This window comes from Caloenas nicobarica, chromosome 12 (genome assembly GCF_036013445.1).
Source record: "Caloenas nicobarica isolate bCalNic1 chromosome 12, bCalNic1.hap1, whole genome shotgun sequence".
Lineage (NCBI taxonomy): Eukaryota > Metazoa > Chordata > Aves > Columbiformes > Columbidae > Caloenas > Caloenas nicobarica.
In genome coordinates, this window is record NC_088256.1 from 7,146,425 (window position 1) to 7,171,627 (window position 25,203).

General features: G+C 43.6%; 2 protein-coding genes across 3 annotated transcripts in view; both read left to right on the top strand.

Moving 5' to 3' along the window:
* The window catches only part of SH3BGRL (SH3 domain binding glutamate rich protein like), a 32,777-nt gene extending 16,304 nt beyond the window's left edge, over positions 1 to 16,473 (top strand). The window contains exons 2-4 of the mRNA XM_065643007.1: positions 6,099 to 6,284; positions 9,636 to 9,716; positions 12,573 to 16,473. Coding sequence (XP_065499079.1) covers positions 6,099 to 6,284; positions 9,636 to 9,716; positions 12,573 to 12,605 — 300 coding nt within the window. The 3' untranslated portion in view covers positions 12,606 to 16,473. The remainder of the gene's footprint in view (positions 1 to 6,098; positions 6,285 to 9,635; positions 9,717 to 12,572) is intronic.
* Positions 16,474 to 17,978: 1,505 nt separating this feature from the next.
* On the top strand, positions 17,979 to 23,701 carry LOC135993515 (TLR adapter interacting with SLC15A4 on the lysosome-like). 2 transcript variants are annotated; one of them, XM_065643440.1, is made up of 3 exons: positions 17,979 to 19,814; positions 20,366 to 20,470; positions 22,086 to 23,701. In XM_065643440.1, exon 3 carries the CDS (start codon positions 22,133 to 22,135, stop codon positions 23,054 to 23,056), a length of 924 nt encoding a protein of 307 aa, XP_065499512.1. In that variant the 5' UTR covers positions 17,979 to 19,814; positions 20,366 to 20,470; positions 22,086 to 22,132; the 3' UTR covers positions 23,057 to 23,701. The 2 variants fall into 2 exon arrangements, with proteins under 2 accessions (XP_065499512.1, XP_065499513.1); XM_065643441.1 differs by having other exon boundaries at positions 20,409 to 20,470.
* The last annotated feature ends 1,502 nt before the right edge of the window (positions 23,702 to 25,203 follow it).

The window sequence follows — 25,203 nt, forward strand, 5'->3', positions numbered from 1 at the left end:
TAAGTACATATGGAGCCCATCTGGATGCTGTCTAATTTATGCAAAAAAAAAGCAGCACAAGTTCAGCCTGAGCTTTCCCAACCCTCTGTGTTTGATTTTAGGTCACGTAAGTTCATGGTGGTTTTGCTGTATTTGTCCTCAGTCTCATTACTTACCCACCAGAAACCAAAATGGGAGAGAGAACGATGACATTACGACGTGCAACGCTCGGCTTAAAATAGCCAGAACAAAGAAGTGGTTTGAGTTCTATAATGATAATTGCCCAGACCTAAAAATAGGGAGATGTTCCACCAGGCAGAAGAAGGAAGAATGAGACATGAACGGCTGGGAGACTCCTCGGAGACGGTCTGCAAAGCTCTGATTCACTGCTGGAGGTGCCTACAGGTTTCCCACCCTTTGACCACCAGCACTGCCAGAACTGGCGCCTCTGAATTTTAAGCTAATATGAGGAGGGGGGGAAAATTCTGGCTTATTCATATGAATAAAACCAACAGAAACATTTTATGCACAAAACTGGCTCCTTGACTATTACAGTAAAACCGGAGAAAACTCTGGTGGGGGCCAGGAGCACATCAGAGAGAACAAGCTTAGGGGGGCTGTCAGGAATCCATGACATTTAAATCTGTAGCTGAGCTGCCGGGATGTTGAACTCCTACAAATTTTGTTGTACTGGGAGGCACAATTATAAGCGTTTTGCAGCTAATTTGCAAGTATTAGGAATTCACATGAGGATGGCATTATCACTTTGGAAATTAGATGAGAAACATTAAAACAAAGTGAAACAAAACAAACAAAAAAGCAACAACCAAACAAACAAAAAAAACCCAAACCCATACAAACCAACAAAAACACACTTTTTTAAAAAAATTTTTCCAGAAAAGTGTGCTGTGAATAGCCACGGTGCGCAGCTCAGCCCTGCAACCAGTGACTTTGTCCAGCAGCAGCCCGGCATTCCTCCTGCTGCCCTGTTCCCTCCAAATGAACAGCTTTTTGGGGATTTTCACCTCGGCGCGGCTGGCTGCCACCCGAGTTTGCTGAAGATTTCTCATACTGTGCTTTTCCCATTTGCTGTTTAGATTTGAGCTTATCAATCTTCAATAGATACTGAACCATTTGAAGAACGAATCTGGCTACAAATGGCAGCATCATCTGGGGATTTGAACTTGTTCACCTTTCTGCACAAAGCAGGTATCCCCTATGATTGAAAGAATTACCCCCCTAACGCCGAAACAACTTGTTTAAAATCATCAGTGGCTTAAAATACAACCGCTTTAAAGATGTAGTTGCTTTTCCTTATGTAGAACCCAGAAGGCTGGAACTGGAAATGGTGAAAAAAAAGTTTTTAAAGCTGGTTTTGTCTTTAAACTACATGGAGAAGTGTGGGAGCTCTGGATATGTGCTCTCAGCTGTGGGAGGCAGCTCAGGCCATGTGTTCTGCATGATGCTATAAGTGATGATATAACCATGCCTGGGAACTTTACAGGAAATCGCTTTAAAGTTCTGTTAAATCCTCACAGCAATGAATGAGCCATTTAATCTCATCTCTTGGGAAAAAAACCCCAACAAAATCAGTGTTTTTTCCCCGCAGGACCCACAGAAATGCCAGCGGACGCCCCGTGCCGGGTGCCAGAACAGCAGTGCTGCTGCTGCCTTATCGGCTCGGGGAAGTTTGTTGTGTGATCAGAACAGCAGCGCTCAAACCATAAACTGACTTCTGCTTCCAGTGCCCCATAAATAGATTTCCAAAACATGTCTATTGTCCAACAAGGACTTTATTTATAAACTGAAAAAATAACAAGAGTTAAACAAAACCCCCAAGCCCCTCTTGGCCAGCAGTGCAAACTAGACTGTTTTGTATGTGTATACCACATAAGCTTTGAAGTTGATGTCAATAAAGCATTTAAAGCAGCTGTTTCCTTGCAGCGGGAGGCTGTTGGACAGTGGGCACAGTCTGGGACGGAGCATCGCCGGCTCGCGGGACCAGGGTCCTGCAGCATCACCCCGTCTCCTTTCTCTTCATTATCCTTTAGTTGACTTCTGGTTTTTTTTAATGAGTAAAGATTTGGAGGAGAAAAAAAATTATTGAGTCTGAAATGTTGCAGCTTTTTCTGGGAAGTTTTCAGCTCCATTTTTGATGGTCTGTGATTTGCTGGAGAATGCCGCCCATCTCTACTCTTGGCAGCTTTGACGTCGTTTCTCTTGCGTTACTGACGTCATCCACTGATGCAAGTTAGATCTTAGAACAGTAAATTTAACTTCTGACGTGTATTCAAGTGAGGGACAATAATCCTAAACCAGTAATTTCCATAATGTTACTGTATGCGCATGCTCTGTTGGAAGCTTAATGTTTCATGATTGGCTTGTAACTGGAAAGGAAAAGAATCGCGATGTACAAGGATGTCTTATCAAACTGCTGGAAGCATCATTTTCTAATTTTGCTTGTACAGATTTTGTATGCAGAAGATTATAGGTTGGTGTACAGCACTTGCTGTAAAGCTATTTCTGTCTTTGGAACAGACAGCGAAAGCCAAACCCAAGTGAAAATAGGTTCATTTCGTTAAAGGTGAGCAGTGGGGAGCTCCAGTGGGACGCAGCCCTTGCCTGGAACTGCTGACTCCTGCCTCCACCCACCCCTGCCCCTGCCATCCCTCTGGCTCCAGGGATTTTCCCCTGTTTCCATCCATTTTGCTCATTCCCATCTGCTCCTCTTCCCTCCCTTGCAGCTGTCTGTGCATCCCTGTCCGGGATTTTTCTGTCGTTCTTCTGTGTCCTTCCCCGAGTCCTTCCGCCTCACCAGCCTCGGGACCCTCAGGACCTGTCTCAGCGTCGTTGCTGTCACCTCCCCGGCTCCCGCGCTCACCGTCTGCACGTTCCTGGCTCTCCGCTGTGCTCTCTGCCCTGCAAAACGTGTCAGGAGCACTCGGTATAAACAAGGATTTTTGTGTTTGCAAACTGCGCTTAGCTGCAGCTAACAGGCCAAACCAGCCTCAGACAGGAGGGGTGTTTGCACAGGACGAGGTGCAGTATCTGGAAAGGCACTGGCTGGTGGCTATGCCCAGTTAGGCAGCTGCGGGAGGGGTTTTTTTTTGGGGAAGCGAGTGCTGTGTGTTGACAGGAGCATCCTGAAGAAAAGCTCCTCGCTCCTTCCCAAACATGGGCAGCAGGAACCATCTTCCAGGCTCCTGGCCCGCGGAGAGTGGACGCCCTTTCAAGCGAGACAAAATACCCTGAGGCGGCAGCAGACGTCTCTTGCTCTATTTTTGGCGCTTCCCGTGGTATTCCAGTGCCTGAGATTAACAGAAGTTTTCTAAATAAAACCCCATAAAATAAAGACGTCTGGCAATTCCGTGTCTGCTCTGCCTGGCCGTTGGTGCCACGTTTCTCTGGAGCATTTAATGCTCTTGTGTAAGGACTTGTTACCATGGTCCGAGGACTTGTCTGAGGAGCTGGCAGGAAGATGTTGCCTCTTAATCATCCAACTCAGGGTTTTTTTTTTCCTTTGGCGAGAAAACTAGGGTTCCAAACTAACGTTTCTGATGCGTCACCACCAGCTCCTTGTTTTTCTTTACCGTTCTTTAGAGAATTACCTCCTTTGACCACAGACAGCAAACTGCCGCGCTTGCCTTCCACACGGCGCCTTTTCTGGCAGAATAAATAAATTTCCAGCTTTGCTAGCTCTTCATAAACAAGCAGAGAGCGTTACCCTCAGTGATAGCCCTTCAGAGCTGCGGTCATGAACTTGGGATCTGGTTGTGCTACCTGTAGCCGAAAAAACAGCCAAAAAGACTGTCCATATTCCAGGAAGCTACGAGAGCAAAAATACAGCAAAACGGGCGATGTGGCAGCACACAGAGAGATGTTTTGCATACAGACGTCTGAGAGGAAAGCTCTATTTGAGTTTATCCTGTGAAATAATGGCAGCATAGCGTAGCCAGCGGCATTTTTTCATGCTGAAGAAGCATCTTAATGGCTGAGATAGTCCAGCCCTGTCCGACCGGGTGCTGCGTGCAAAGGTGGGGAATGGGGAGTCTGCCTGGGAAGGGGTTGTAATCTAATAATAAAAATTATTTAAAAAATAAAGAGACTCCTCAGGAGATCAAAATGCTAATTTCTGTCAAACTCAGAGCTCTTGTTTTACGTGGCAGAGTGTATAGCTTAATAGGAGATTGGGAAAAAGCTTCGTTTTCTTTTTTTTTTTTTCCTAAAAATTCTGGGACAACTCAAAGTGCGTTTTCACTAAGCAGCCCATTTTGGGCAAGTTAAGGACTCAAGACTAATGAAAACTAGCTGGATCTGTAATTTACAAATGGTGGGAAATAGTTAATTAAAATTAACTAGTTTGTGGAAAAAAAAATTCCATTTATTCCCAGGTCAGTATGTTGCCTTAGATACTGACCACTGGCAGAGGAGTTTACAATTACAAAGACCTTTCCCTTATTTCAGTCCTAGAGAATAGTTCATGAAGGAAGTGCTTGCTCCTTTATTTTTTTCCCCCTTTATTTTTTTCTCCTTTTTTTTTTTTTAACCTCTGAGCTGTATGACATGAGGGAGAAAAAATTCCCGACTGCTCCTTCCTGCTGTGACCCCCGTTATTAAAAGCAAGCAAAGAAATCTCTTACCAGTATCTCTTCCCCAAGTCTGCCGATCAATGTTTTTCTATACAGCCTGTGACATGAACTATTTCCTCAGGCTGGTATTAACTTGTCCATTTTTATTTATTTTTAGCCATGATGACAATGAGCTGATGCCCAGCAATATTCTTTGGTTTAAGGGTACAAAGGTATTTGCTAACCAAGTTTACCGGCTCCTCTGCTGACATTTTAGGGGGAATTACGTTATTTTTTTGCAGCCCTGGGCAGGCACCTTTCTCTCTGGGTCTCCTCTGTCAGGGGGGCAGGACTGATCCCTTTGCACCCCACTGAAATAGATGCAGGGGGGATCTACCCATCCATGTTCTTTAAAAGCAAACTGCCCCACCAAGATCTAGTTTAACCCAGATTCTCGTGCAGCCAGCAACGGCGGCTCCAAAAGAGCTGCTAAAACCAAGTCTATAGATGCTCAGACTGCCAAGGCACGGCTGCCTCCTCTGTGGAGACATGGGGCTCTGCTCCCCCAAAAATCCCCCTTCCTGGGCGGTGCTTTTCCTGCAGGAAAGCCTCACTCCCTCCCTCCAGCTCGGTGTCCCTGGGGAGGCTCAGGCTCCGTATTTGGCTCTGGGCTGCCGTGCCCTGACCTCGGCGCGGCCGCTCGCCCGGAGCTGCCGCTTTTTCCTTGGCCGTATATGGAGAGGCTGCTCGGGGAAGCTGAATTAGACCTGGCTTAGAAGCACTGCAACATCTGGACGGAGCGCTGCTTTTGTTGCACTGAGCTTAATTAGGTTAAAGCCAGGCCTTGGACTGGTTTTGTAGTGAAGGGAATAATTTGAAGAGAACAAATTTCCCATTAAATCCCATTTTTTTATTGTTTGCCAAGATGCGCATGGTTATAATTTCCTTTATGGTGGTAAAGTCATGCAGAGGAAGAACAGAGCATAAGCAGAACATCTCCGTATCAGGAGCTCAATAACTCACATATGACAGTAATAAAAACCACCTTTCCTGTAAAAAGCCAGCACAGTCTTTGCCGCACGGATCCTGCTTTTCACTTGGGTGCTGTGTGAGTCTGCAGAGAACGGGCAGCGTGGGGTGAGGGATCTCACCCAGCCTGTGCTGGAGGCTTCTCGAGACGAGCAGGGGTGGGCGATGCGGGGTCTCCAGAGTCTGTACCTGCCGCTGCTGAAACCCAGAGCAGAGGAGGTTTTTTTGTTTTGTTTTGTCCAAATAAACATGAGCTGAAATGGGTTTGAGGTCTTAATGGTGACTCCGTGAGATCTCTGTTGGGAAGTCCCCCCAGCGAGGTGCATAGCCAAGCCAAGGCTCAGGTATGACTCTTTAGAAGGTATTCTTTTATTCTAAGAATTTTCATAACGCTTCTGTTTTCAGCCTGTTTTGCACCCCTTTGCTTCCTCACTGAACCCTGGTATTGCATGATCGGCAGCAGAAAAAATGGTTTGACTGATTTTGTTTGCTTTCTCTCCCCGCCTCCCTCTTGTGTGACAGATTAAGAAGCAGCAACAAGATGTCTTAGGCTTCTTGGAAGCCAACAAAATTGAATTTGAGGAGAAGGATATCGCTGCCAACGAGGAGAACAGGAAGTGGATGCGTGAGAACGTCCCTGAAGACAGCCGGCCAGCGAGCGGGAACCCGCTGCCGCCCCGGCTCTTCAATGACAGCCGCTACCTCGGGGTAAGGGACGGCTCCAGCTCTCCTCCCCCTCCTCTTCCTCGCTGCCACAGTCTGTGCTTCGCTGCTGGGATCAGCGAGGAAGGACCTGGCCAGCTGTTCGTTCACGCGTGCGAACTGGGAAGGGTGTGAAAGGTGTCAGGCATTTACCCTCCTCTTGGGCTTTTAGTAATCATTGATCTTGAATATTCCAGTTCTGCCATAGAGGAGAGATTTAAATTTGGACCTCCTGATTCTCAGATCATTGTGCTGCTTGCTAGAATGAGCCTACCACCACCTTGCAGTGTGTATCTTTTTTTTTTTCCCCTCTTATGGCTCCAAAAGTTCACAGGGATTTTAAATTCTCAGTTCACCATGATTGTGAACTAACACTTCACAGAAATCTGGCACTGTTGTGCCAGCTTTATGTTCTGTAGCGAGTTCAGAGACCTGTCTACGCGGGGTTTGCCAATATGTGTGGATCCCAGATCGCTCTGCAGTCTGTTCGTCTGCCAAAATAAGTGCTCACATGAAGTGATGTCTGCCATGACCATAAATCGGTTTTCTGATCCTTCTTGGGATCAGCTTTTGTGTACTGCTTGCAAAGCAAAAGCTGTTGCGGTCCACTTACTCTGTTGCCTTGAACAGATTAAAACTCACATTGCAAATACAATTCCTACTTGTAATTATTTTAATGCTTGATCAAAAGTAAGTTGCCCTGCAGCACTTCTACTCAGCAGGCCATGCTTGAATGCTTATTAGATTAACTGTTAATTTTATTTTTAAAACTGAATATCTTCTGAAAAGAGCTTACAGTACGCATTCCTCTGGTGCCATGTGTTGGTTTCTAACTCATTTTTCAGTCTGGTCCTGACCCACAAAGTCTGTAAGTTAGAACCTGCCAGTTCTGGACCTTTGTGAGGTGATTCTGTGGCCATTGAAAGAAATTATTCTCAACGTGCCAGGATTTTTTTTCTTGCTTGTAATAAAAGCAGAACTTGAAACAATATCCGCAGTGAGCTCATGTACCGCTAGGCTCTCACAATTTTACTGACTGTGGTTGTGACATGGAAAAAGGTTGGTTTGGAGCGACAATTGTACTGATCAATAGTTGTCTGCAGCTGAAAGCTGAGAAGGGACTAGTCACAAAGAGCTGAAAATCTCTGTTCAGTTACCTCTCTTTAAAACCAAACAAAAAAAAAGGCAGATATTTCTGTACCAGTGGGAAGTACAGCTGCAACAAGATCACCTTTCTGCCTCGGTGTACCAGAGCTTTGGGAGTGCAAGCAGGTCGCTGTGCATTGTCCTCTATCCGTGAAATGTTGCCAGATTTCTGCTGCTTCGCTGCAGCCATGCAGCAAAATGGGGCTTTGCTGCGCAGCAGTGTGGGACAGGCAGAGAAAAAGCTGGACGCACCTAGATCGGGATGCTTGCTGATCAGAGGTGCTTCTAATGTGTCCCCAACTGCAATCTGTGGCAGTTCTGAATACAATAATTCTGGGGAGAGGGGTATAGATGCTTCAGACCAGTTCCTTCTAGGGTTTAGTTCACCCCCCAAGTTTTGGTTGATGTCAATTTGTGTAGCTGGATTCAAGTTACAGTTGAGCTTTCAGGAAAGTAAAAGTTAATTCTGTGCCCAGACACTTTAACCTCTTTATGTCTTTATCTGATCCATCTCGAGCGTGAACTTCCCTGTTCGTTTCATCTGATGCAGCGTAACTGGCGGAGGAATGAGCAAAGTGACTTTTATTGGCCTGAGCACAGCAGGACGGCTGTAACCGTAGGTGCTGTGCAAGCCGGCATGAACCCTGCTCCTGGGTCACGAGCATTCCTTTCCTGGTAGATGCTGCAAAGCAAACTGCTCTAGGAAGATAAATAACCCCTTTGTTATCAAGCAGCCCCAGTGCTGTCAACAGACAGGCTTCAGGGAGGATTTAACGCCATCATCCACATTTTTATCAAACTAGCACCCGAATGCTACCTGTACAAATCGAACAATAATCTGACATCCCTGATCTCTAGGCAGCTTGAGTCCTCTGCTCCCTGGACTTTCTTCTATTCCAGCTGCACCAGTCTCTTCCAAGAGCTGCCCCTGCTCTGAACACGCTGCTGTTTGCTGACAGCGTTGGCCGTTTCTTAGGTTTTTGTATGCCAGGCAGGCACGCGGAGCAGCGTGCCCGTAACGGCAGCTCCCGCCCCGACTAAAGCCGAGCCCGAGCCTGCTCGGAGCTCCTGCCTTGCGCGGGGGTTCCTCAGCCAGCACTCCTGCATCGAAACATTCCCCAGCGGAGCTGAGGGAAGCTCGTGCTGTCACTTCAGTTAAAAAGAGAGAGAGAAGGAAAGTCACAGGACAGATACGTGCTGTGTTTGGAAATGGGAGCGAGGGAAGGATGTGGTAACTTGGGCAAGGGGGGACTTGCACAGACCTGGGTTCATCTGGGCGGCGCTTGGCAATGGCCGGTGTTGAGCCACGCTGGGGGCTTTTCGCTTGCTCTGTCCTAACTCAGCAGACAACTCAGGTGTGGTGTTTGTGTACAGCTCTGCGTTTTGCCTCAAATATAAAAAATGGCAGAGAAGGAAGTGTGGGTGTCGTGGTTGAGACGGACAAATGACATGTGGGTATTTCTTTTATGGTTTCATTGTTTTTACCTCAGTTTTCTTGGGAGGTGGCTGTGTGTGTATTTAGAGCAACTGCAGTGCCCTGAGTACAATGAACACTCCCACCTGATTTCTGTCATTTACATAGACTGATCATTAATGGGTAAGGATGTACTCTCAGTTTACAGGTTTAAATTTAACTTTTAACACAGGGGTGTCAAGCTCATTTTCACCAGGGTCACATCAGCCTCACGGTTGCCTTCAAAGGGCCGAATTTAATTTTAGGGCTGTATAAATGTAGGAGTAGTTACATTTTACCTGTTTTAACAGGTTTAGGAGGTAATGTCCATGGTTGCGCAGTTGCTGTTACTAATTAGTGATTAGTGATGACGGCTGGGGACATCCGTGTTTCTGGTGAGCAGGTACAGGCTTGGCCTGGTCCCGCAGGGGGGACATCTGTGCCAGAGCAGTGACAACAACCACCTCGCCATGGACACTGTCCCTCTGGGAAAGGCAGAAGCACCTCACAGCAGCATCTTGTTGCTACAGATGCTGAAATTCCCAGCTTGGCGCTTCTCAGACAGCACAATTTCTTATGGGATCAGTTTTAATCATAAATACCTGAGGTGACGCTCTGAATTTTGCGTTTGGCCACAGGAGGCAGTTTGCTCGGGACAGGTTGGGTAACGCCCCAAATTGAGCTGCAATTATTTCTGACAATTCATACTTCTGTCTTTTGTTTCCCCTCGCCCCCATCTCCTGACTCCCTTCCTGAAGGACTACGAAGCTTTCTTCGAAGCTCGAGAGAACAACGCCGTATATGCATTTCTAGGCTTGACTGCACCACCAGGTTCAAAGGTACGTGTGTACATTGCTCACAGTAAACCTAAATTTTATACCTTGTTTTTCTCTGCTCATAGTAGGATATTTTACATGTTCTGTGGTTGCCCCAGTCAATCTGCCTCCTGGTCTGATACTCAGTCTCCAGAAACTCACCTCTCAGGCTTCAACATGCTGTTGTTACGTGCTGGTTTATTTGGTGGATGCTCTGTTTCCCAGAGGGAACCTCCTTCTACCAGAGGAACTCAGTGTTCAGTAGAGATGCTCTTTTGGTATCCTCACTGTGGAGCCACCCTGCTCCTTTTTAAGTTAATGGAAAAGCTTTTGTTGCTTTGGGAAGAAGAGCTGGGTCAAGTTCTTCACTAGTAATAATTATGTCTTACCATTGGAATTTTTTTTTAATCGTACACTTTGGGAACAAGTGAAAGAGTAGTTAATATATACACTGAAGAACGCACAAGAAATCTAGATGAAAAAAATTGTCACAAAACCAAAGAATTACTTCAATTCAGTCAATAAACTTAACGTGAAGTTTTGATGATATTTTTGTACTAGAAAATAGCCTTGAAACCAGAGTCACTTTTTGAAATAATGTGCTCTTGCTTCAGAGTAATTTTTTTCCTCCGGCTTGTTATCTGAAGCCTTGTTTTCCTTTGGCAATTATAAACTGGGTTGCCGCTTTGCGGATGCAATGAGCTGGAATTCGCCTTTTGATTTTGATAGGATAGGACAAGCCTGCTTTATACGTTTCGCTTGACAGCAGCAGGATCCTCCAGGTCACTTCCAGCTTTCTTGTTCCAAGGGATAAACATCCCGTTTCCTTTCAACTTTGTAACCTTTGCATAAGTGACCTTGTACCCAGCGCATTCTGCTGTTGGTCTGACTTTTGGTAGATCCATCCCACAATTACACGATGTCAAATCGAACTGATGCCTGCTGCTGAGGAGGACACACCGATTTGTAGATGCTGGAATTATTGGCATTTACATAGCTGTGTACAGCTTGGATATGAGATTGTAATTAATGACTTTGCGTCTGCTGCATAAAATGGAAGGAATCTGGGATCAACCTGTGTGCGATTGCAAGAGAGGACCTGGATGGTGAACCTCCATCAAATGTCATAGTGAGAGATTTGGAAAACTGAACATAAAGGGCCAGTATTAATTTACTGAGCCCTGGTGCTTTGGTTTGTGCTTGAGGCACAAATGGACCTACAAATCCTGGGAAATGCTGGCATTCAGTTTAAATATCCCCACTTCAGGTGATAGGGGTTTTAAAGAGACAGGATTTTGTGAGTTAAAGGCTGTGATTAATTTTTTAAGGACTGCGAGCATGCTCAGTGAGGGGCCTTGAAGGAGAAATAAGTATGAAAGCAGAATAGTGGCAAATCTGAAAAGCTGAGCCAGGTCACTTGCAGCACCACACCCAAGGAGATGGAGTTTGACCTTCAAGACCAACAGGTTACCAGATTCTCTGAGTTATTTGTACCCTTTTTCCTGGAGATAAGGGAAGTACCTCTCCAGTTTACCACTGCTTGTTTTGAAGATAAGTACTTTGTCCTGCATTCTCTGGGGGGGAGGGAAAAAAAAAGCGCTGTACGTAACTTCTGTAGTTTGCACGACTGGTTAATGGAGTTGTTACAAAGCCAAGGGAACCATCTCCTCTTTGTCACCGCTCAAAGAACCACTTGCCTTCTAGAGAATATCAGACATCCTGTTTCGTTTTTCACAGGCTTTGTAGTGCTTTTTACTCCTTGCTTTATCTTTCACCTGCCTTTTCTGCCATGAACCGATAGGATGCCCTAGCATGAGCAGCGTGACCCGTGACAAGCGGCTGGAGGAGCAGAGCGCAGCCCGGGGGCACGCAGACCCGAGCCAGGCTGTTCCCACGGGCCCCAGTTAAAAGGCAGGAGGATGCGAGGCGCTCGGGCCCAGAGCCAGGAAAACCCAAACGATCCGCTGCGCTCGAGATAACGCAGACACGCGTGGTGCTTCCTGCCGTCTCTTACAAGTCTCAGGAATTCCCTTCTTAGTCCTTTCTCCTCTTGTTTTTTTCTTTGTTTAGCATGCTGGCTCATGTTCACAATGATATTCTTGAATCTCTTCTATTCAGTATTTCTACACACTCATCAAAGCAAACAAGTCCATTACATAAAAGTCGAGGTTAGCAGATGTTGAACTTTTTTCCTTTAAAATAAACCCCACTGTCCACCCTGAAGTGCTGCAAACTGTGACTGTCCATCCTTCGTAGGTCGTGTTGCTGCTAACAAGTAATTAATCTTCAGTCAAAAGTACACTTGCAGAAACCACCTTCAGAAAAAAATTCCTCTTGCATTTCTTCCGTTGTCATTCTGTTCCCATTTGTGACCGTGTGACAAAGGTTGAAAGGAGACTGAAAAGTGCAGGCGGTTGTTTTTTAATGTTCCTTCCTAACCACTGAGAATTGGTCGACGTTTGTCTGGTAAACTGCTTCAGCTGTTCCTCACCTCAGAAGCTCCAGAGGAATGTCTTTGTGTAGCCAAAGGGCACCAGGGCTGTCCAGGTCCCTAAATAGTTCTTGTGTCCTAACATGGAATGAAAGATAACTTGTTATATCTGATCTTCTTTGGTTTTAAACTTTTATGGTCAAAACTGGCTGTGGGCACAGGTTGGAACATTCCTGCAGGTCCTACTTGAGTTAAAGGCAGCACCGTGTGGGACTCGTTTTATAACGTCACCGTAGGCAGTGGGGACTTTGCTTGAGCTGGGTTCAGTGCTGCTCAATTCGTAATCACTTACTGCTGCAATTTTTGTTATATTTTGGTGCCTAACACAGGTATGTGTGAGTTGTCGCCTTTCATAAAGCACTAATATTTGTAATTCCATTCTGTTTCAGGAAGCTGAAGCACTGGCAAAGCAGCAAGCGTGAATTTCAACTGCCTTAAATGTTCGGTAAAGGGAATTTCCACAGCTTTTTATAAAATAGTACAATTGTCTCTGCTTCAAGAAATGTAGATGTGATTTCTAAGGTTTGATTGGTGCTTGCAGCATTCACTGTGCATAATGCAAATCTGACCACAAGATCAAAATGTGAACATACAGGTAGGGAGCACGGAGTGAATTATTACAAAGTTGGAAGCATAGGAAACTGAAACAATTAAACGTGAATAATTTTCACGTGGTTTAAACTGTCTTGGCAATTTGTCCATTTTGCGTAAATTTCAAGAAATTATTTTAGTACTAATAATACAGATGGGGTTATACCTAGAGATCCAACTATTTAAAATATGGAAAACAAGCATCTAAAACCTCGTCAGATACAAACTTTAGTGCCTGAGTTGCCTCAAAAATGTTACTGAATTACAAAGTAATTTTCCAGTGTCTTTTCTGGTTTCAGATGAAATTGTAGGTGGTATCATGTAGTATAGCCATTGTAGTCACTTCTGAAAGTTGTGTTTGTTCTTTTGTAGAATGGATATTTAAGATTTGTATTGTTACACACTGTACAGATGGTAAAAAAAATGCCATGTATTTCTCATTTAAGCGATCTGTGTGGGCTCTTTTGACAAAGAAAAAGGGATTTGGGGCAATGGGCAGCCTTTTATTGGCAAGTTCATTGGAGAGCTGCCTACGCATGACTTGAGGACGTGGCTGTGTGCGAGATTTCCTGCACCTCAGTGAAGTATGCGCTAATTCCCAGGAAATGTTGCGAATAAGCCAAACCGGCCAGAAATGGCGTTTCCTTACCTGTGTAAGGGTGAAAGCCTTTAATGTATTTCTCTGCAAAAATACCACTTCACACTGCTTATAGCATTAGGCATCTTACCACATGTTCAAGTCGGCATTAGATTAATATAGTATTTTTTCAAATGAGGAAATAAATGTTTGATTAGCAAGAAATATTGTAGTTAAGCAAGACTTCTTTTTTTAAAGTTTAAAACCTTTTTTTTTTTGCATTGGTATTGCCATATCATGAAGCTATTACAGGAATTGCGAATTTATTAAAGTGTCTGGTATTGGTGAATTTACCATGTGCAATATTAACCTGTCCTCCTAGTGCTTGAGATAGTCTGTATTTCTTGGCCATATTCTGCAAAAATACGAATAATTACAAGTGCCCCGAAGGATAAGAAACAGGTTTTAAAAGTGTGTGGGTAATTGGAAATGCATTTTGCACCACATAATGTACTTATTCCCCAAAAGCATAAGAAGACAGTAAGAAAGATAATTTAGTCCTTGCTGTAGTTAGAGGATCATTCTAAGAGCTCTGCGCACACACATTTTGATTTTCTTTGCTTTATGAAGACAGAGGAACAGGTGGTGCAGATCAGCAAAAGGCTTATCAACGCCACGCAGTGATTTTACACCGACGCTGTAAAACACGTGCAATGCTTTTGAAATACTTTCTGAAACGGATTACAGTTCATCGTTTTGAAGTCTGAAATTAGGAACAGGATAAAACTAAAAACTTACATTTACAAAGATCTTCTAAAGTGCAGTAATTAAATACTTTCCTCACCAACGTTTCTCTGGGGCTTTTGGTCTGTTCATTACAACTGGTGATTTTATCAACATCTGTTAAAAGAGAAATGCAGCTGTGGCTGGAGAGCAGCTCTGCTGCTGGAGAGCTCGCGGTGGAACTTCCACGGACATCCAGGTGAGCACGGTCTAGCTTGGAGCCAAGTTCGTTAAAATTACATTTAATCTTTTCTGATTTGAGAGTCTGGGAGTCAGTTTGAAGCTCATGCTTACAAAAGCCAGCACCCTATCCAAAGGCATAGGAGCAGGTTAATGTTGCCGTTCCTTCACGATTAACACACGTGTTTGCGCTTTTTCATTAACAAGCTTTATCAGTAATTACTGAAATTTCGTGAAATTTGTTTTTTTGGGGATGGAAGTTTGGTCGTGTTTTAAATCCAGTGTCCGATTTTTATTATTCACTATGATTTCATCTTTTTGAACTGAGGTGATTTTTCTTTCTTAATATTGGCGTAATCTTTCTCTGTGTCTAAACTCCTGGTCAAGTTTTTGAGAAAGTATGTAGGAATCGTGAAGTCTGGTGAAAAAAGTGGAATGTGACACACAAGTCACTCTGCTCACGCCAATTTGCTGCGTTTCCTGTGTAAGGAAAATCTGGTCTAAGTTTTGTGAATTACAGTCATTATTTTGGAGAAGCTGTAATTGAAAGTCGCTGCCAAATTCTGTCAGTTCAGTGACCCAAAACATTCTGAAATGAGGTCAATCTCTGATTCTGACGGTCAAGAAAATTGCCAAGTTTAAGAAAGCAAAGTCACTTCCCTCGTCTGGTCCCCCGCCCCTCCCATATGGTAGCGTTCAAACTGTATCAGCATTCCTGAGCGGGCTCTGGTGGGCCAGACTGAATTCTTTCTTTGTCCAGGGAACAAGGCACCAACACAAACTGAAAAAAATACCGAAAATAGCTCTTTGTTGCACGACTGTGTATAAAACTTGCATTCATTTCGATGCAGATTTTGCATGAATTTAGGAGCGTGTTGCCTAGACGCTATTTTTCTGTTTCCCGTACCTGTGTTGGGTTAATGATGGGTGCAAGAACTGAATTGGTTCACTTTAATTTTTTTTCCTATGTAGAAGGCAGGCATTGAGGATTTAACCTGTACATTAACCATTCCTGTATCATCCAATAAAATTGTTTTAGAATGCTTTCTCACACGATTTGACTTGTTTGCATGATTTGTTCATGGTTTGAAGCAGTCCCGTAAGCTGAAAGTAGTTTTCAAATGAAAATACTGCTTTATTTTAAATCTACAGGATCTATACAAGGCAAACCTAACACATCCACTGCTGCTGCATGTTGAGTCTGTTGGGTTGGATCTCTCACCTCTTGCAACTAATGGGTTTTATTAATAATTACTTAGGATACTCCTACCCAAAATAGTCTCTGGGAGTTTTGGGGGGTTTAGGAGAGCACCAAACACCTTCATAATTAACCTGCTTCCCCACTTTTCCTCCAGGCAGTTACAAAGTGAGAGCGGACAGGATGCTTCTGCTTCACCTCCTGCCCGTAGAGCTTGCTGAACACTCTCAGTTGCTTTTTTTGCAACGTGTAATTAATTAGCTTTATGCTGCTCATAGCAGGGGATCAATGTTATTTAATATTTGTGTTGCCAGAGGGTGGTGTAGGATAAATTTTTAAACTAGAACTGTTCACTTTTTACCTTCTCCATTTGCCTGGTAGATCCAGCAGGTAAAATCTTTTCAGTTTTTCAGGCTGAGGTTTTGTGCCACCTACAAGATTTGTACAGCTGCAGCCAATGCGTTTTCAGTCCTAAACCACACAAGGATTTGCCTTAATCCCAGACTTGAAGTCACCAGGAACTCAATTATTTGCAGAGTGGTTTGTGAGCAGGTTTCTATTTGTAGCATCATTTTTCTGTGCAACTGAGGGCCATCATTCCATTGCTGTCTTAATGGTGTTTATCACTCGTCTCTCACACTTGCCCTTCTTCAGTGTCTTAAAAAACGGTCCATAATGTAAGATAAGCTAAAAGGGCTTCTAATGCCATTTCTGACTAGAACTAATCCCATTTACTTTCCCTGTATATAGACTTCATTTGTATAACCCAGAAAAATCTCTGGTTTTCTTGTTTATAAAAAGTCTTAAAATACCAAATTGTTATTCATTAACATTAAACTCAATACAAATTGTTTTCAAAAACCTGTCAGAAAAGCAAACTGCATGTGCGCATATAATGTTTACTTGCTGTTTCAGGTTATAATGGTCTGCACTGTAATAATAAAACTTTTCTACCAATTAATGTGGGATTTTACTCGTTTCTCATTTAATAATCTGTCATGGAAAGTTCTGTAAAGTCTGATTACATCATTCAGCTCGTGTTGCACGTATTTCAAATACCAGAAGTGTCTTGCAATACAAGTGTGAGGTGTGCATGGTGGGGTAGGCATCTGCTAGTCCCTTCTTGAGACCCAGAATGGGTTAATTTGAGGGTCAGCAAAAGTAGCTGAGGAAATGAGTGGCTCCTGAGCAGCTCCACTACTGGTAAGAGACTGTGTATATATATATATATATACACACACCTTATATAAAGATCTATCGTGGTTTTTTAAGAGAAAAAGGTATTTCCTAGTCCTGTGCTATCAGGCCCATAATTTGAGAAGTGCAAGAAATAAGACTTATCAACATAATTAAGTCTTTTTCAAAGGACTAATTTATTATTATTTTCTGTGATTTATCCATATTATGTGATCTTGGTAGAACGCTTCAGATGGAAAAGTTCATTCCAAACTATTTTTTTTTAAATTTAACAATTTTGAACTGTATTGGTAAACTTTTGGGAAAATTTTGGGAAATGCAAAAAGATTCTAAAAGTCAACTTAAGGCGCTGAGGTAGATACTGCTGTCTTACTACAGGAGGTAAGGAGCGTGGCATGGTAAGTACCGAGTACTCTGAGTTTTCTGAGTATGCAAAATACGTATATTTAGGATGTTGCAATCACAAAGTATCACCTATAGACAGTAATTCCTTCTCTCAGAGGTTTGGCTAGCGAAGACATCTTCAGGAACCTGGAGACTTGTTTTCAGTCGCTTGCTATAACGCCTAAAAATCCTTAAAAAAAAAAAAAAAAAGAGAAAACGAGCAACATCATTAATAGACCGTCAATTGCAGTGTAATTCCCACATGGCTGCAATGCATTTTTGAGGCCTTTTCCTCAAACCGGAAAAGTTATTTTTTGTATATGCAAACAGAACGCGATCAGATACGTATTTCCTAACCATGACCGTGGCATTAAATGCAAATTAACTTGAAGGCCTGAGCCCAGCCCACGGAGGTAAGTCCCAGCCCCACGGGCCCGGCGGCTCCGAGCGGGCTCAGCCCCGCTCCGCTCAGCCGCGGGCCGGGCCCGGCCGCGGGGCCCTCACTCACCGACTCGCTCGTCCCGCAGTCCATTAACGCCCAACCCCGAGCGCCCGGGCCCGGCTCCGCCTCACCTGCCGTGTGGGAGCAGCCGAGGGGCCGCCGCTACAACCGGGGCTCCCCCGACCCCGCTCCCGCCGCTCCGACCGGCCCTAACGCCTCATGCCGTTGCTGCGGCAACCAACCGCCACCAAGCGACGGAGGAGAGCCTGCTCCGCCTTTCCCATTGGCTGTTCCTCTTGTCAGTCAGAGCGAAGGCCCGCCTCCTCGGGTGCTTGGGCCCGGAGATGGGCACCGGGGAACCTGTCCCGCCTTCTCCATTGGCCGTTCCTCTTGTCAGTCAGCGCGAAGCCCCGCCCCCCGGGTGCTTGTCCCGGAGGGAAGCGATGGCGGCCGCGCTGTTTGTGCAGCGGGCCCGGGGCGGTTCTGCCCTGCGTTCAGCGAGCTGCCAGCCCGGCGCCCCGGCTAGTAGAGTCCAGCGCAGCGGGGAACGGCCCCACCGCCTGGAACGGCGGCCGGAGCCCTCCGGGTTCTCCCCACAGCCTCCTCCGAGCCTGGGCCGCCGCTCTCCCCTCAGCGCTGGCGCTCGTCCCCGGCCCGAGGCCGCTGCGATGGGCCGGCCCGCCGCTCTGGGCCTGCCCTGGGTGTCCGTCCTGGGCTGCCGTGCGAAACTCGGCTGCTTTCTGGTTTTTAAAAAAGAGCACTTTCGCAGCCCAGGTGGTTCCTTTCGGCTGCAGAAAGAGCCGTGTGGGGCCGGGGGGTGGCAGCGGAGAGACGCGGGTCTGGGGGCCTTGGGTTAAATCTGTCGGAAGAGGCGGCACCGAAGGGCTGAACGTGGTTTTGGGGTAAAGGAGGAGCTGGTGTGCAAGGAGGAGCTTGGAAACTCGGAGGAGTCGTTCAAGTGAAGTAACTTGCTGTTTTAAATGGGAAACAAGAGTTGGAGCAGCTCTGTGTGAAAACCACAAGAAAACCGCAAACGAGATATTTAATGTAGTAAACTTCTATTTCACGTTTATATGCACATAAAATTCATAATCTGGGCTGAAATACGGGACTTCATTTACATGCTGCTATAGTTAGTGCAATATGGTAATTGTGCACGGTTATAGCACAATGCTGTATTATTTTTTCACTATATTATATAGTAATTATATTAATTTTGCTTTATATGTTCAGCCTCAGGATTCAGACATGTCTTGCTGCCTTTTTTTTCTAACTGCAATCTGCTCTCAGCTTCTGAAATAACTTTATTTTTTGTCTTGTTCTGATTTCACTCTTGTAAATTAGGGGGTTTTTAGTAAAATCTTTGTGATTGGAAGTTATTAATTTCCTTGAATATTGATGCATTTGATGTCTGAGTACAATTGAAATGAAAGGTGACTTGTTTTTAATCACTCGAGACTAATTACTTAACTTGATTTCTTCCTCTCTCTGTTACTTTTGTTGAAACTGCTGCACAAACCCCAGGGCTGCAGCTGGCACTAATTACAAACTCAGTGAAGGAGATAAGGTTTAAAACCAGATGGAATTTGAACCACCCTGTTTCCTGTGGGGTTTGATCCCCTCCAAGACAGAGGCACGAGTCCTCTGCTGAAGCCACAACCGCATCTACTAGTGCAGAAATTAGTCATGTAAGATGATTAAAAATAATTTTAAACCACCTTTAAATATGAAATAAGTTTTATATAAATTCACTCGGAATAAAAATAACCTTCATTCTGCCTCCATAAAAATGAAATATTTTGTGAAACAGAGGTGAAAAGCAGCGAAGATGAATAACTTTAGAGACTCCGTTGGACCTGTATGGCCATAGTTACTCCAGACTTTATGTTAATTCATTTCTAATGTGCATCGTCACTGCCAAAACATGTTGAATGATGGGTTGCAATCAATATGTTGCTGTAATGTTATCTTTACATTCTAGTTTTATTTTACATTTGTGTCTCACTCTTATACCGAACAGTCTTATTTCAGAGCTTTTGTCTAGCACTTGGATGAGATTCAGCTTCTGTTTGTTGTGGTTTTGGTTTGGTTTGGTTTTTTTCTCTTTTGAGAAAAAGGAGATTCGGGAAAGGCATCGACAGGAAGCTCTTCAGACTGTCTGTGGGCTTGATGTAGCTGTCGGTGGTGGTTTGGCTCAGCGCCTGAGCTCTCCTTCAGTCTCTGTGCAAAGGACACACCAAAAGCACTGTGGGGACATCTCTGACGTGCCATTGAGACAGGTGATTTTTAAGGCCCAAGTGTCTCTGATCAGTGATGAACAAGACAGTCCACAGCTCTCTGGCTGCTGGTTTCAGATTCTCATATTTGTGCTTTACAGACAAATGATATTTCATCAAAATCTTCATTAAACGAGGTTGGCAACTTCTACCCCATCAGAAGAAGGTCACAAGACCATAAATTTAGCTGTTTGTTTCAAAAGGGGAAATGGTGTAACTAACATCACCTCCATCAGTCAGGTGGATGACAGAACAAAACTGAAGTTCTGTTGGTGGAATTGAGGTTCAGTTTTGAACATCCCAGTGCAGTCCAGGCGCCCTGATCCCTCAGCCACCTTTGTTTTTGTGATGTGTTGTGGCCGTTAGGAACTCAGCAGCGTTGCGCCACAAACATCTCAATTCATTTTTTTTGAACATCCCCTTTTAGATTTGCTGTCACTTTGTATTCAAAACTGTGCACTTTTCCAGCGGGATCACTTCTGTTTTAAAAGGAAAAAATGAGGAACTACATCATGTGTATGTTGGTTTTTTGTTTTGTTTTGTTTTTTCCACAGACACAGCAGTGAAGACAGTATGTAACAATCTGTTCTCTTGCAGCAGCCGTAGCAGGAGAGTTCTGGGCAATGCGATTATCCGCCTCTCTTATCCAACTAGGATTGGTAAGTCTAGGCTTTTTCTGCTCCCCTCCGCCCTTTTTTTTTTCCTTATGCTTTGTTCCACAATGTAGGCACCATTAACTTTATTTGAAAGACAGCAGTTCTGCTCAGATTACCATATTTTAGTTCTACATTGGTCCTATGAGCATTTTCAAAGCAATACAGCAAAATTCTTTAGTACATAAGGCTCTGGCTACCTGTGTCCTGTTTTTCAGAAGCAAATGAGACACGCAGCATTCCAAATTCCATTGACGTTCAGCAAGATTTAGACTGCCAGATAAGTACTCTTATCTCTTTCAAAAATGGCACTTGGTTTCCTAAGACCCTTAAGTGCTTAAGAGAATATCGTCCTGCTTTTTGCATACGTAAATGATTCCATAGATGAACAGTTACACTAATATAACTAGGAGAAGGCACAGTGTACTGAATTTCTCCTCTGCTTTGGTCTCACTTGCGCACATATCACAATTCCAGTGTTACCTTCAGCTTCAGGGAGGGAACAGTGCGATTAAAGCTGAAAAAGAAGGCTGAAAGAGAAAAAAGTAAATGGTTGTACTGTGGCAGTGTGTAAATTTAGGAGGGAAGTTGAAAATTTCCATCTCTCAAGTAATGAGAGTGTTGCAATAGCTTTCTGGAAGGAGTCCTGGGATTAAAAAAGTGACCCAGCGCATCAGGTTTCATGGCAGGACAAATGAACCAGATTACATGGTTTGGTTGGTGACAGTTAGAAGCAAAGGAGTAGAGTGAGGAGGATCTTTCTGGTTATATATCAAATGTCATATTAAATTTGCAGAGGTTTCATTTGTGTGGAGAGCTATCTAGTGACTTGCGTGGAATTACTACTCATGTAAGTTGCCAGCAATGTGAAAAGCTTTAATTTTCCTTGCTGTAGGTAGAGCTTTTGGTGTCTTTCAAACTGCATTGCTAGTATGTCATGTTTTTTGGCAGATTTACTGTGTACTCTTCAGTAACACTGCCTCACCCCTAGCCTTTCCCCTGTCTTTCAAAGCATGAGCACACTAGAGGTGTGTGAAGGTACTTGAAATATGCAGAAATTAAAGAGACATTTGAAGAACAGAGGAATTTTCTTCTGTTCATCTTTTGCATGGGTGATGATCTTTTCCTTAGTGACTTCAGGTCGGACTTGGCTGTAAATGGAAATATTCCCATTGACTTTAACAGTAGGAGAATTGAAAAGGAACAATAAGGAGTTGTTAGACATGGTAGATTATTTCGAGGTGTGTTGACTAGCTGTTAGTTATTCACATGCGTTTAGTAAAACTGTGGAGCCTATAGATACACAAGCATACTACTCATCAGTATTGGGGAAGACATATTAACTATTTGTATCTTATATCTTTTAAAAGAACAGAAGTGATATTACAGATGAAGAACCCAGTTAATGTCCTTTGTATATCTTCAGAATGATTTTTTTTGTTGACGTGGTATAGAGGTTGAAATTGTAGAAAAGCATGCACTTTACTGTTTACTAAAAAGAAATATTCTAGAGAAAAAGAAAAATCAGTCTTTATAAAAAGTGCATTGTTCATTTTTTATTACTCTTCCTCTTTGTCCACATGAGTTCGAGGTGCTCTGCCTGTTTGTCTCTCACTCACAGGTCTACATGGAGCTCTGGTGATTAGACTGTTACTCACACTTGTCGTCATGTTGGCCGAAGGCATCTTAAGTAGCCTCATCTATAAAGAAAACTGCCATCAAGAGAAGCCTCGCACATCTCGTGCATCCAAAAAGGATAAAGACGGAATCTGGAGAGAGAAACTTGTAGACAACCCCAAAATTAAAGGCTTTGCTGATGGACCCGAGAAGCAGGATGAGATCTCTGTTAGAAGCAGCCAAATGGAACACAGGAGTGGTCCTCAGTGGAGATCCATAAGAGAGGTACCTGCAAAAGATGAGAGAATGCTTGTTAAAGGAACCGTATCACCGGCTTTACACATCCCCAAAACAGAGCAAAGCGCTGAAGAGATGGATTTGTACAGGTCCTGGTCATGCAACAGCATTTATCAGAACTATCCTGACTTACATATCAGGGGAGACCGTGTTGGAGACCACACGTGTGATTCAGGTTGTGTTTTGGACCATATGTGTGAGGAACTTCCCGATGGCCCCGTTTTACTGTCCATAGATATTCCCCTCGGGCTGTCCCCTCCATGCGAGCATCTTGAAAATCCCCAGATAAAGTCCCTGCCTGCAGATGAAGCTGGAGAAAGGAGCATCGTGCTCTGTGAGGAGCCTCTTTCCAACTCTGTGCTCAACAAGTACATGGAAACCAAAGTGGCAGAGTTCTATGAACTGTTTTTTGAAGAAAACTTGACCAGGTGTGGTTCCGTAACAAACTTCCTCACTTGCAGTTTGATAAGGAATAACCTGAACCAGATAAGCTTTCAGATATCACAGGAGCAGAACACAGAAACGGCAAAAGCCAGAGAAGTGCTCCTGCGCTCTTTAGCTTTGTTTAGTTTGCACAACACTACAAACAGAAGTAGTTTGGAATTTAGTACTCCAAACTTACAAATCTCAAACCCAGCATGCACCAAAAAGAGCTGCAGAGTGGACTTGATGTCGTGATTGCATCTGCTTAGCTGAGGAGATGAATACCAGTCGGATAAGAATATTTCTCTCCAAGGATTAGGTTGGGAATTGAAAATATTTGCACACTACAGACTTTTTCAAATAAATATTTTAATGCTTAAATGGGACTTTGTTAGCAGAGGTCACTGTTTTCTGTTTTCTTCTTTCTAATACAAAGTTTGAAATGAATTTGTCCCTAAAATACAGTCAATTGTATTTTTATAATGTGTGTGTCCTCTGTCTAAGACTCTGGCTGTAATTGCAGTCCTGTACCATCGAATTTTCTTTTGCAATAAAAAAATAAAGATGTGTGCTGGTAGAACTTTGCTGTAAGAGACTGATCCAGCCAGTAAATAAAAAGAGTCAAATTTGCTGGATTTTGGATTAGCTGAAACTCAAGTTTTGGACATTCACATTCAAACTTTGCTCCTGCAAACATTGATCACAGTGGATGAAAAAAATATTTCTTTGTTTTGAAAATCTTGTCAGCAGATGGAGATGTTCAGGACTCTGGATTATTTTGTGTGTATTACCATAGGTATTGACATGAAACGTGAATCAAGGCACTGATATTGGTGCATATGTACGTTTGCACTGCATGGGTGGAGTATGTTAAAATGAAAATCCAGGCGATTAGTTGATCAAAATGGTGAAAGTAGTTAATCTTCTGTAAAAATGTTCTTTCTTTTAAATAAATCCTTACCTCTTCTTTGAAATCCGCTCAGCCTTCTGTCAGTATGTTGTTATTTTCCATCTGAATTTTTAGTAAACGGACTCTGCCTTTATTTCCTTGGAAATGAAGCGCCTGCAGCCTCAGCAAGCGAAGACGACAGCAATGTTCCTGAGAAGGTAGTGCACACTTTCTTCATATTCCTTTGCAAACTTAAATGCGGATTTTGATACGGAGATTTTGTTACTTAGTTTTCAAACCCATTTTCTTTTTCTATTTCTTCACAGCAAGTGTTTCAACTAGAAATTAAAATCACCATGTCACCATTGTAAAATGATGAATAAATGGGACTCTGACCTGGGCTGCAGAAGTTTCCTTCTATAATATTATCTAAGGAAACCTCTTTACTTGCACTAGAAGTAGGGTTTGCCACACCTTTTTTTTAATCCAGCATCTTTGGTTGTTGGGCTTTTTAAAAAAATAATCTCTGAGTTGGCATTTATAATGAGAATATCAGAATGCTTGAAAGAATGCTTCAGAACATCGAGAAGATCTCAATTCACAAGGGATTCACCTTGAAGCTCTTAAGTAACTTACCTTACTAACTAGTTGCATTTACTGCAATAAAAACTGTAGGATGGGGCTTAGAGTTAAAATTGTGCCTGTTTTGGCCTCTGCAGAGATGGAAAATTGCAAAAAAAAGAGTGTACTGGACCCTTAATAAGCTGGACCCTTAATAATTGCTCCTTCATGGGGCTTGTTTTAGAGGAGGAGGAGGATGTGGCTGCTGCTGCGTGTGTCATTGTATGTGGTGTCAAACAGTCGGCAGAACATCACGTGTGTCATGGAAAGGGAATGGAAAGCAAAACTTCTGTGTATCTGAAGATTTTTAACCTTTTCTGATGCTGTGCAGTGTCTCTTAGGATTGGTAGGACTTACCTGAGGTGCACAGCTCGATGAATTCATGTACGTAATATCTGATGGGCATTCAAGTGCAAGTAAGTGGGGTTTAATGGAATGTGGAGATTCAAATTTGAGATCAGAGCTCCAAAATAAAGCATAAAAAAATAACTGGCTGACAATGCTACTCAGTCTGATAGGTGCTCTGAATGAGCCTGTCCAAGCATCGAGCCAATTTAGCGTCTGAGCAGAGCAAAAACCCTGGTTTTGAGGCATTTCCCAGGTTTTTATATACTTGGATTTTAGAGCTGTAGGAAGATGAACACTGGCTGTCTGGAGTTGCCTCCACAGCTGGGCATTCTTTTCCCTCTGCTGCCTTGATAATCCTATTCCTGCTCTTTGTTTCTCATCTGGAATACTCAGCTTTCAATCTTTTATGTTATTTTTGCAGGCAGTCTTTAGTCTGAGGTGGATTTTTCATGATAGCGTTATGGTAGGGTGGTTATTTTCCGACAGATGAAAGAAAAGAGAAATTGCTGTCATTTGGTGACAAAGAATCTGCTCCTGTGTGGAA

What these genes read in the sequence shown, in the direction of transcription:
- LOC135993515 (XM_065643440.1), top strand. Translation starts at nt 22,133, where the DNA reads ATGTTGGCCGAAGGCATCTTAAGTAGCCTCATCTATAAAGAAAACTGC.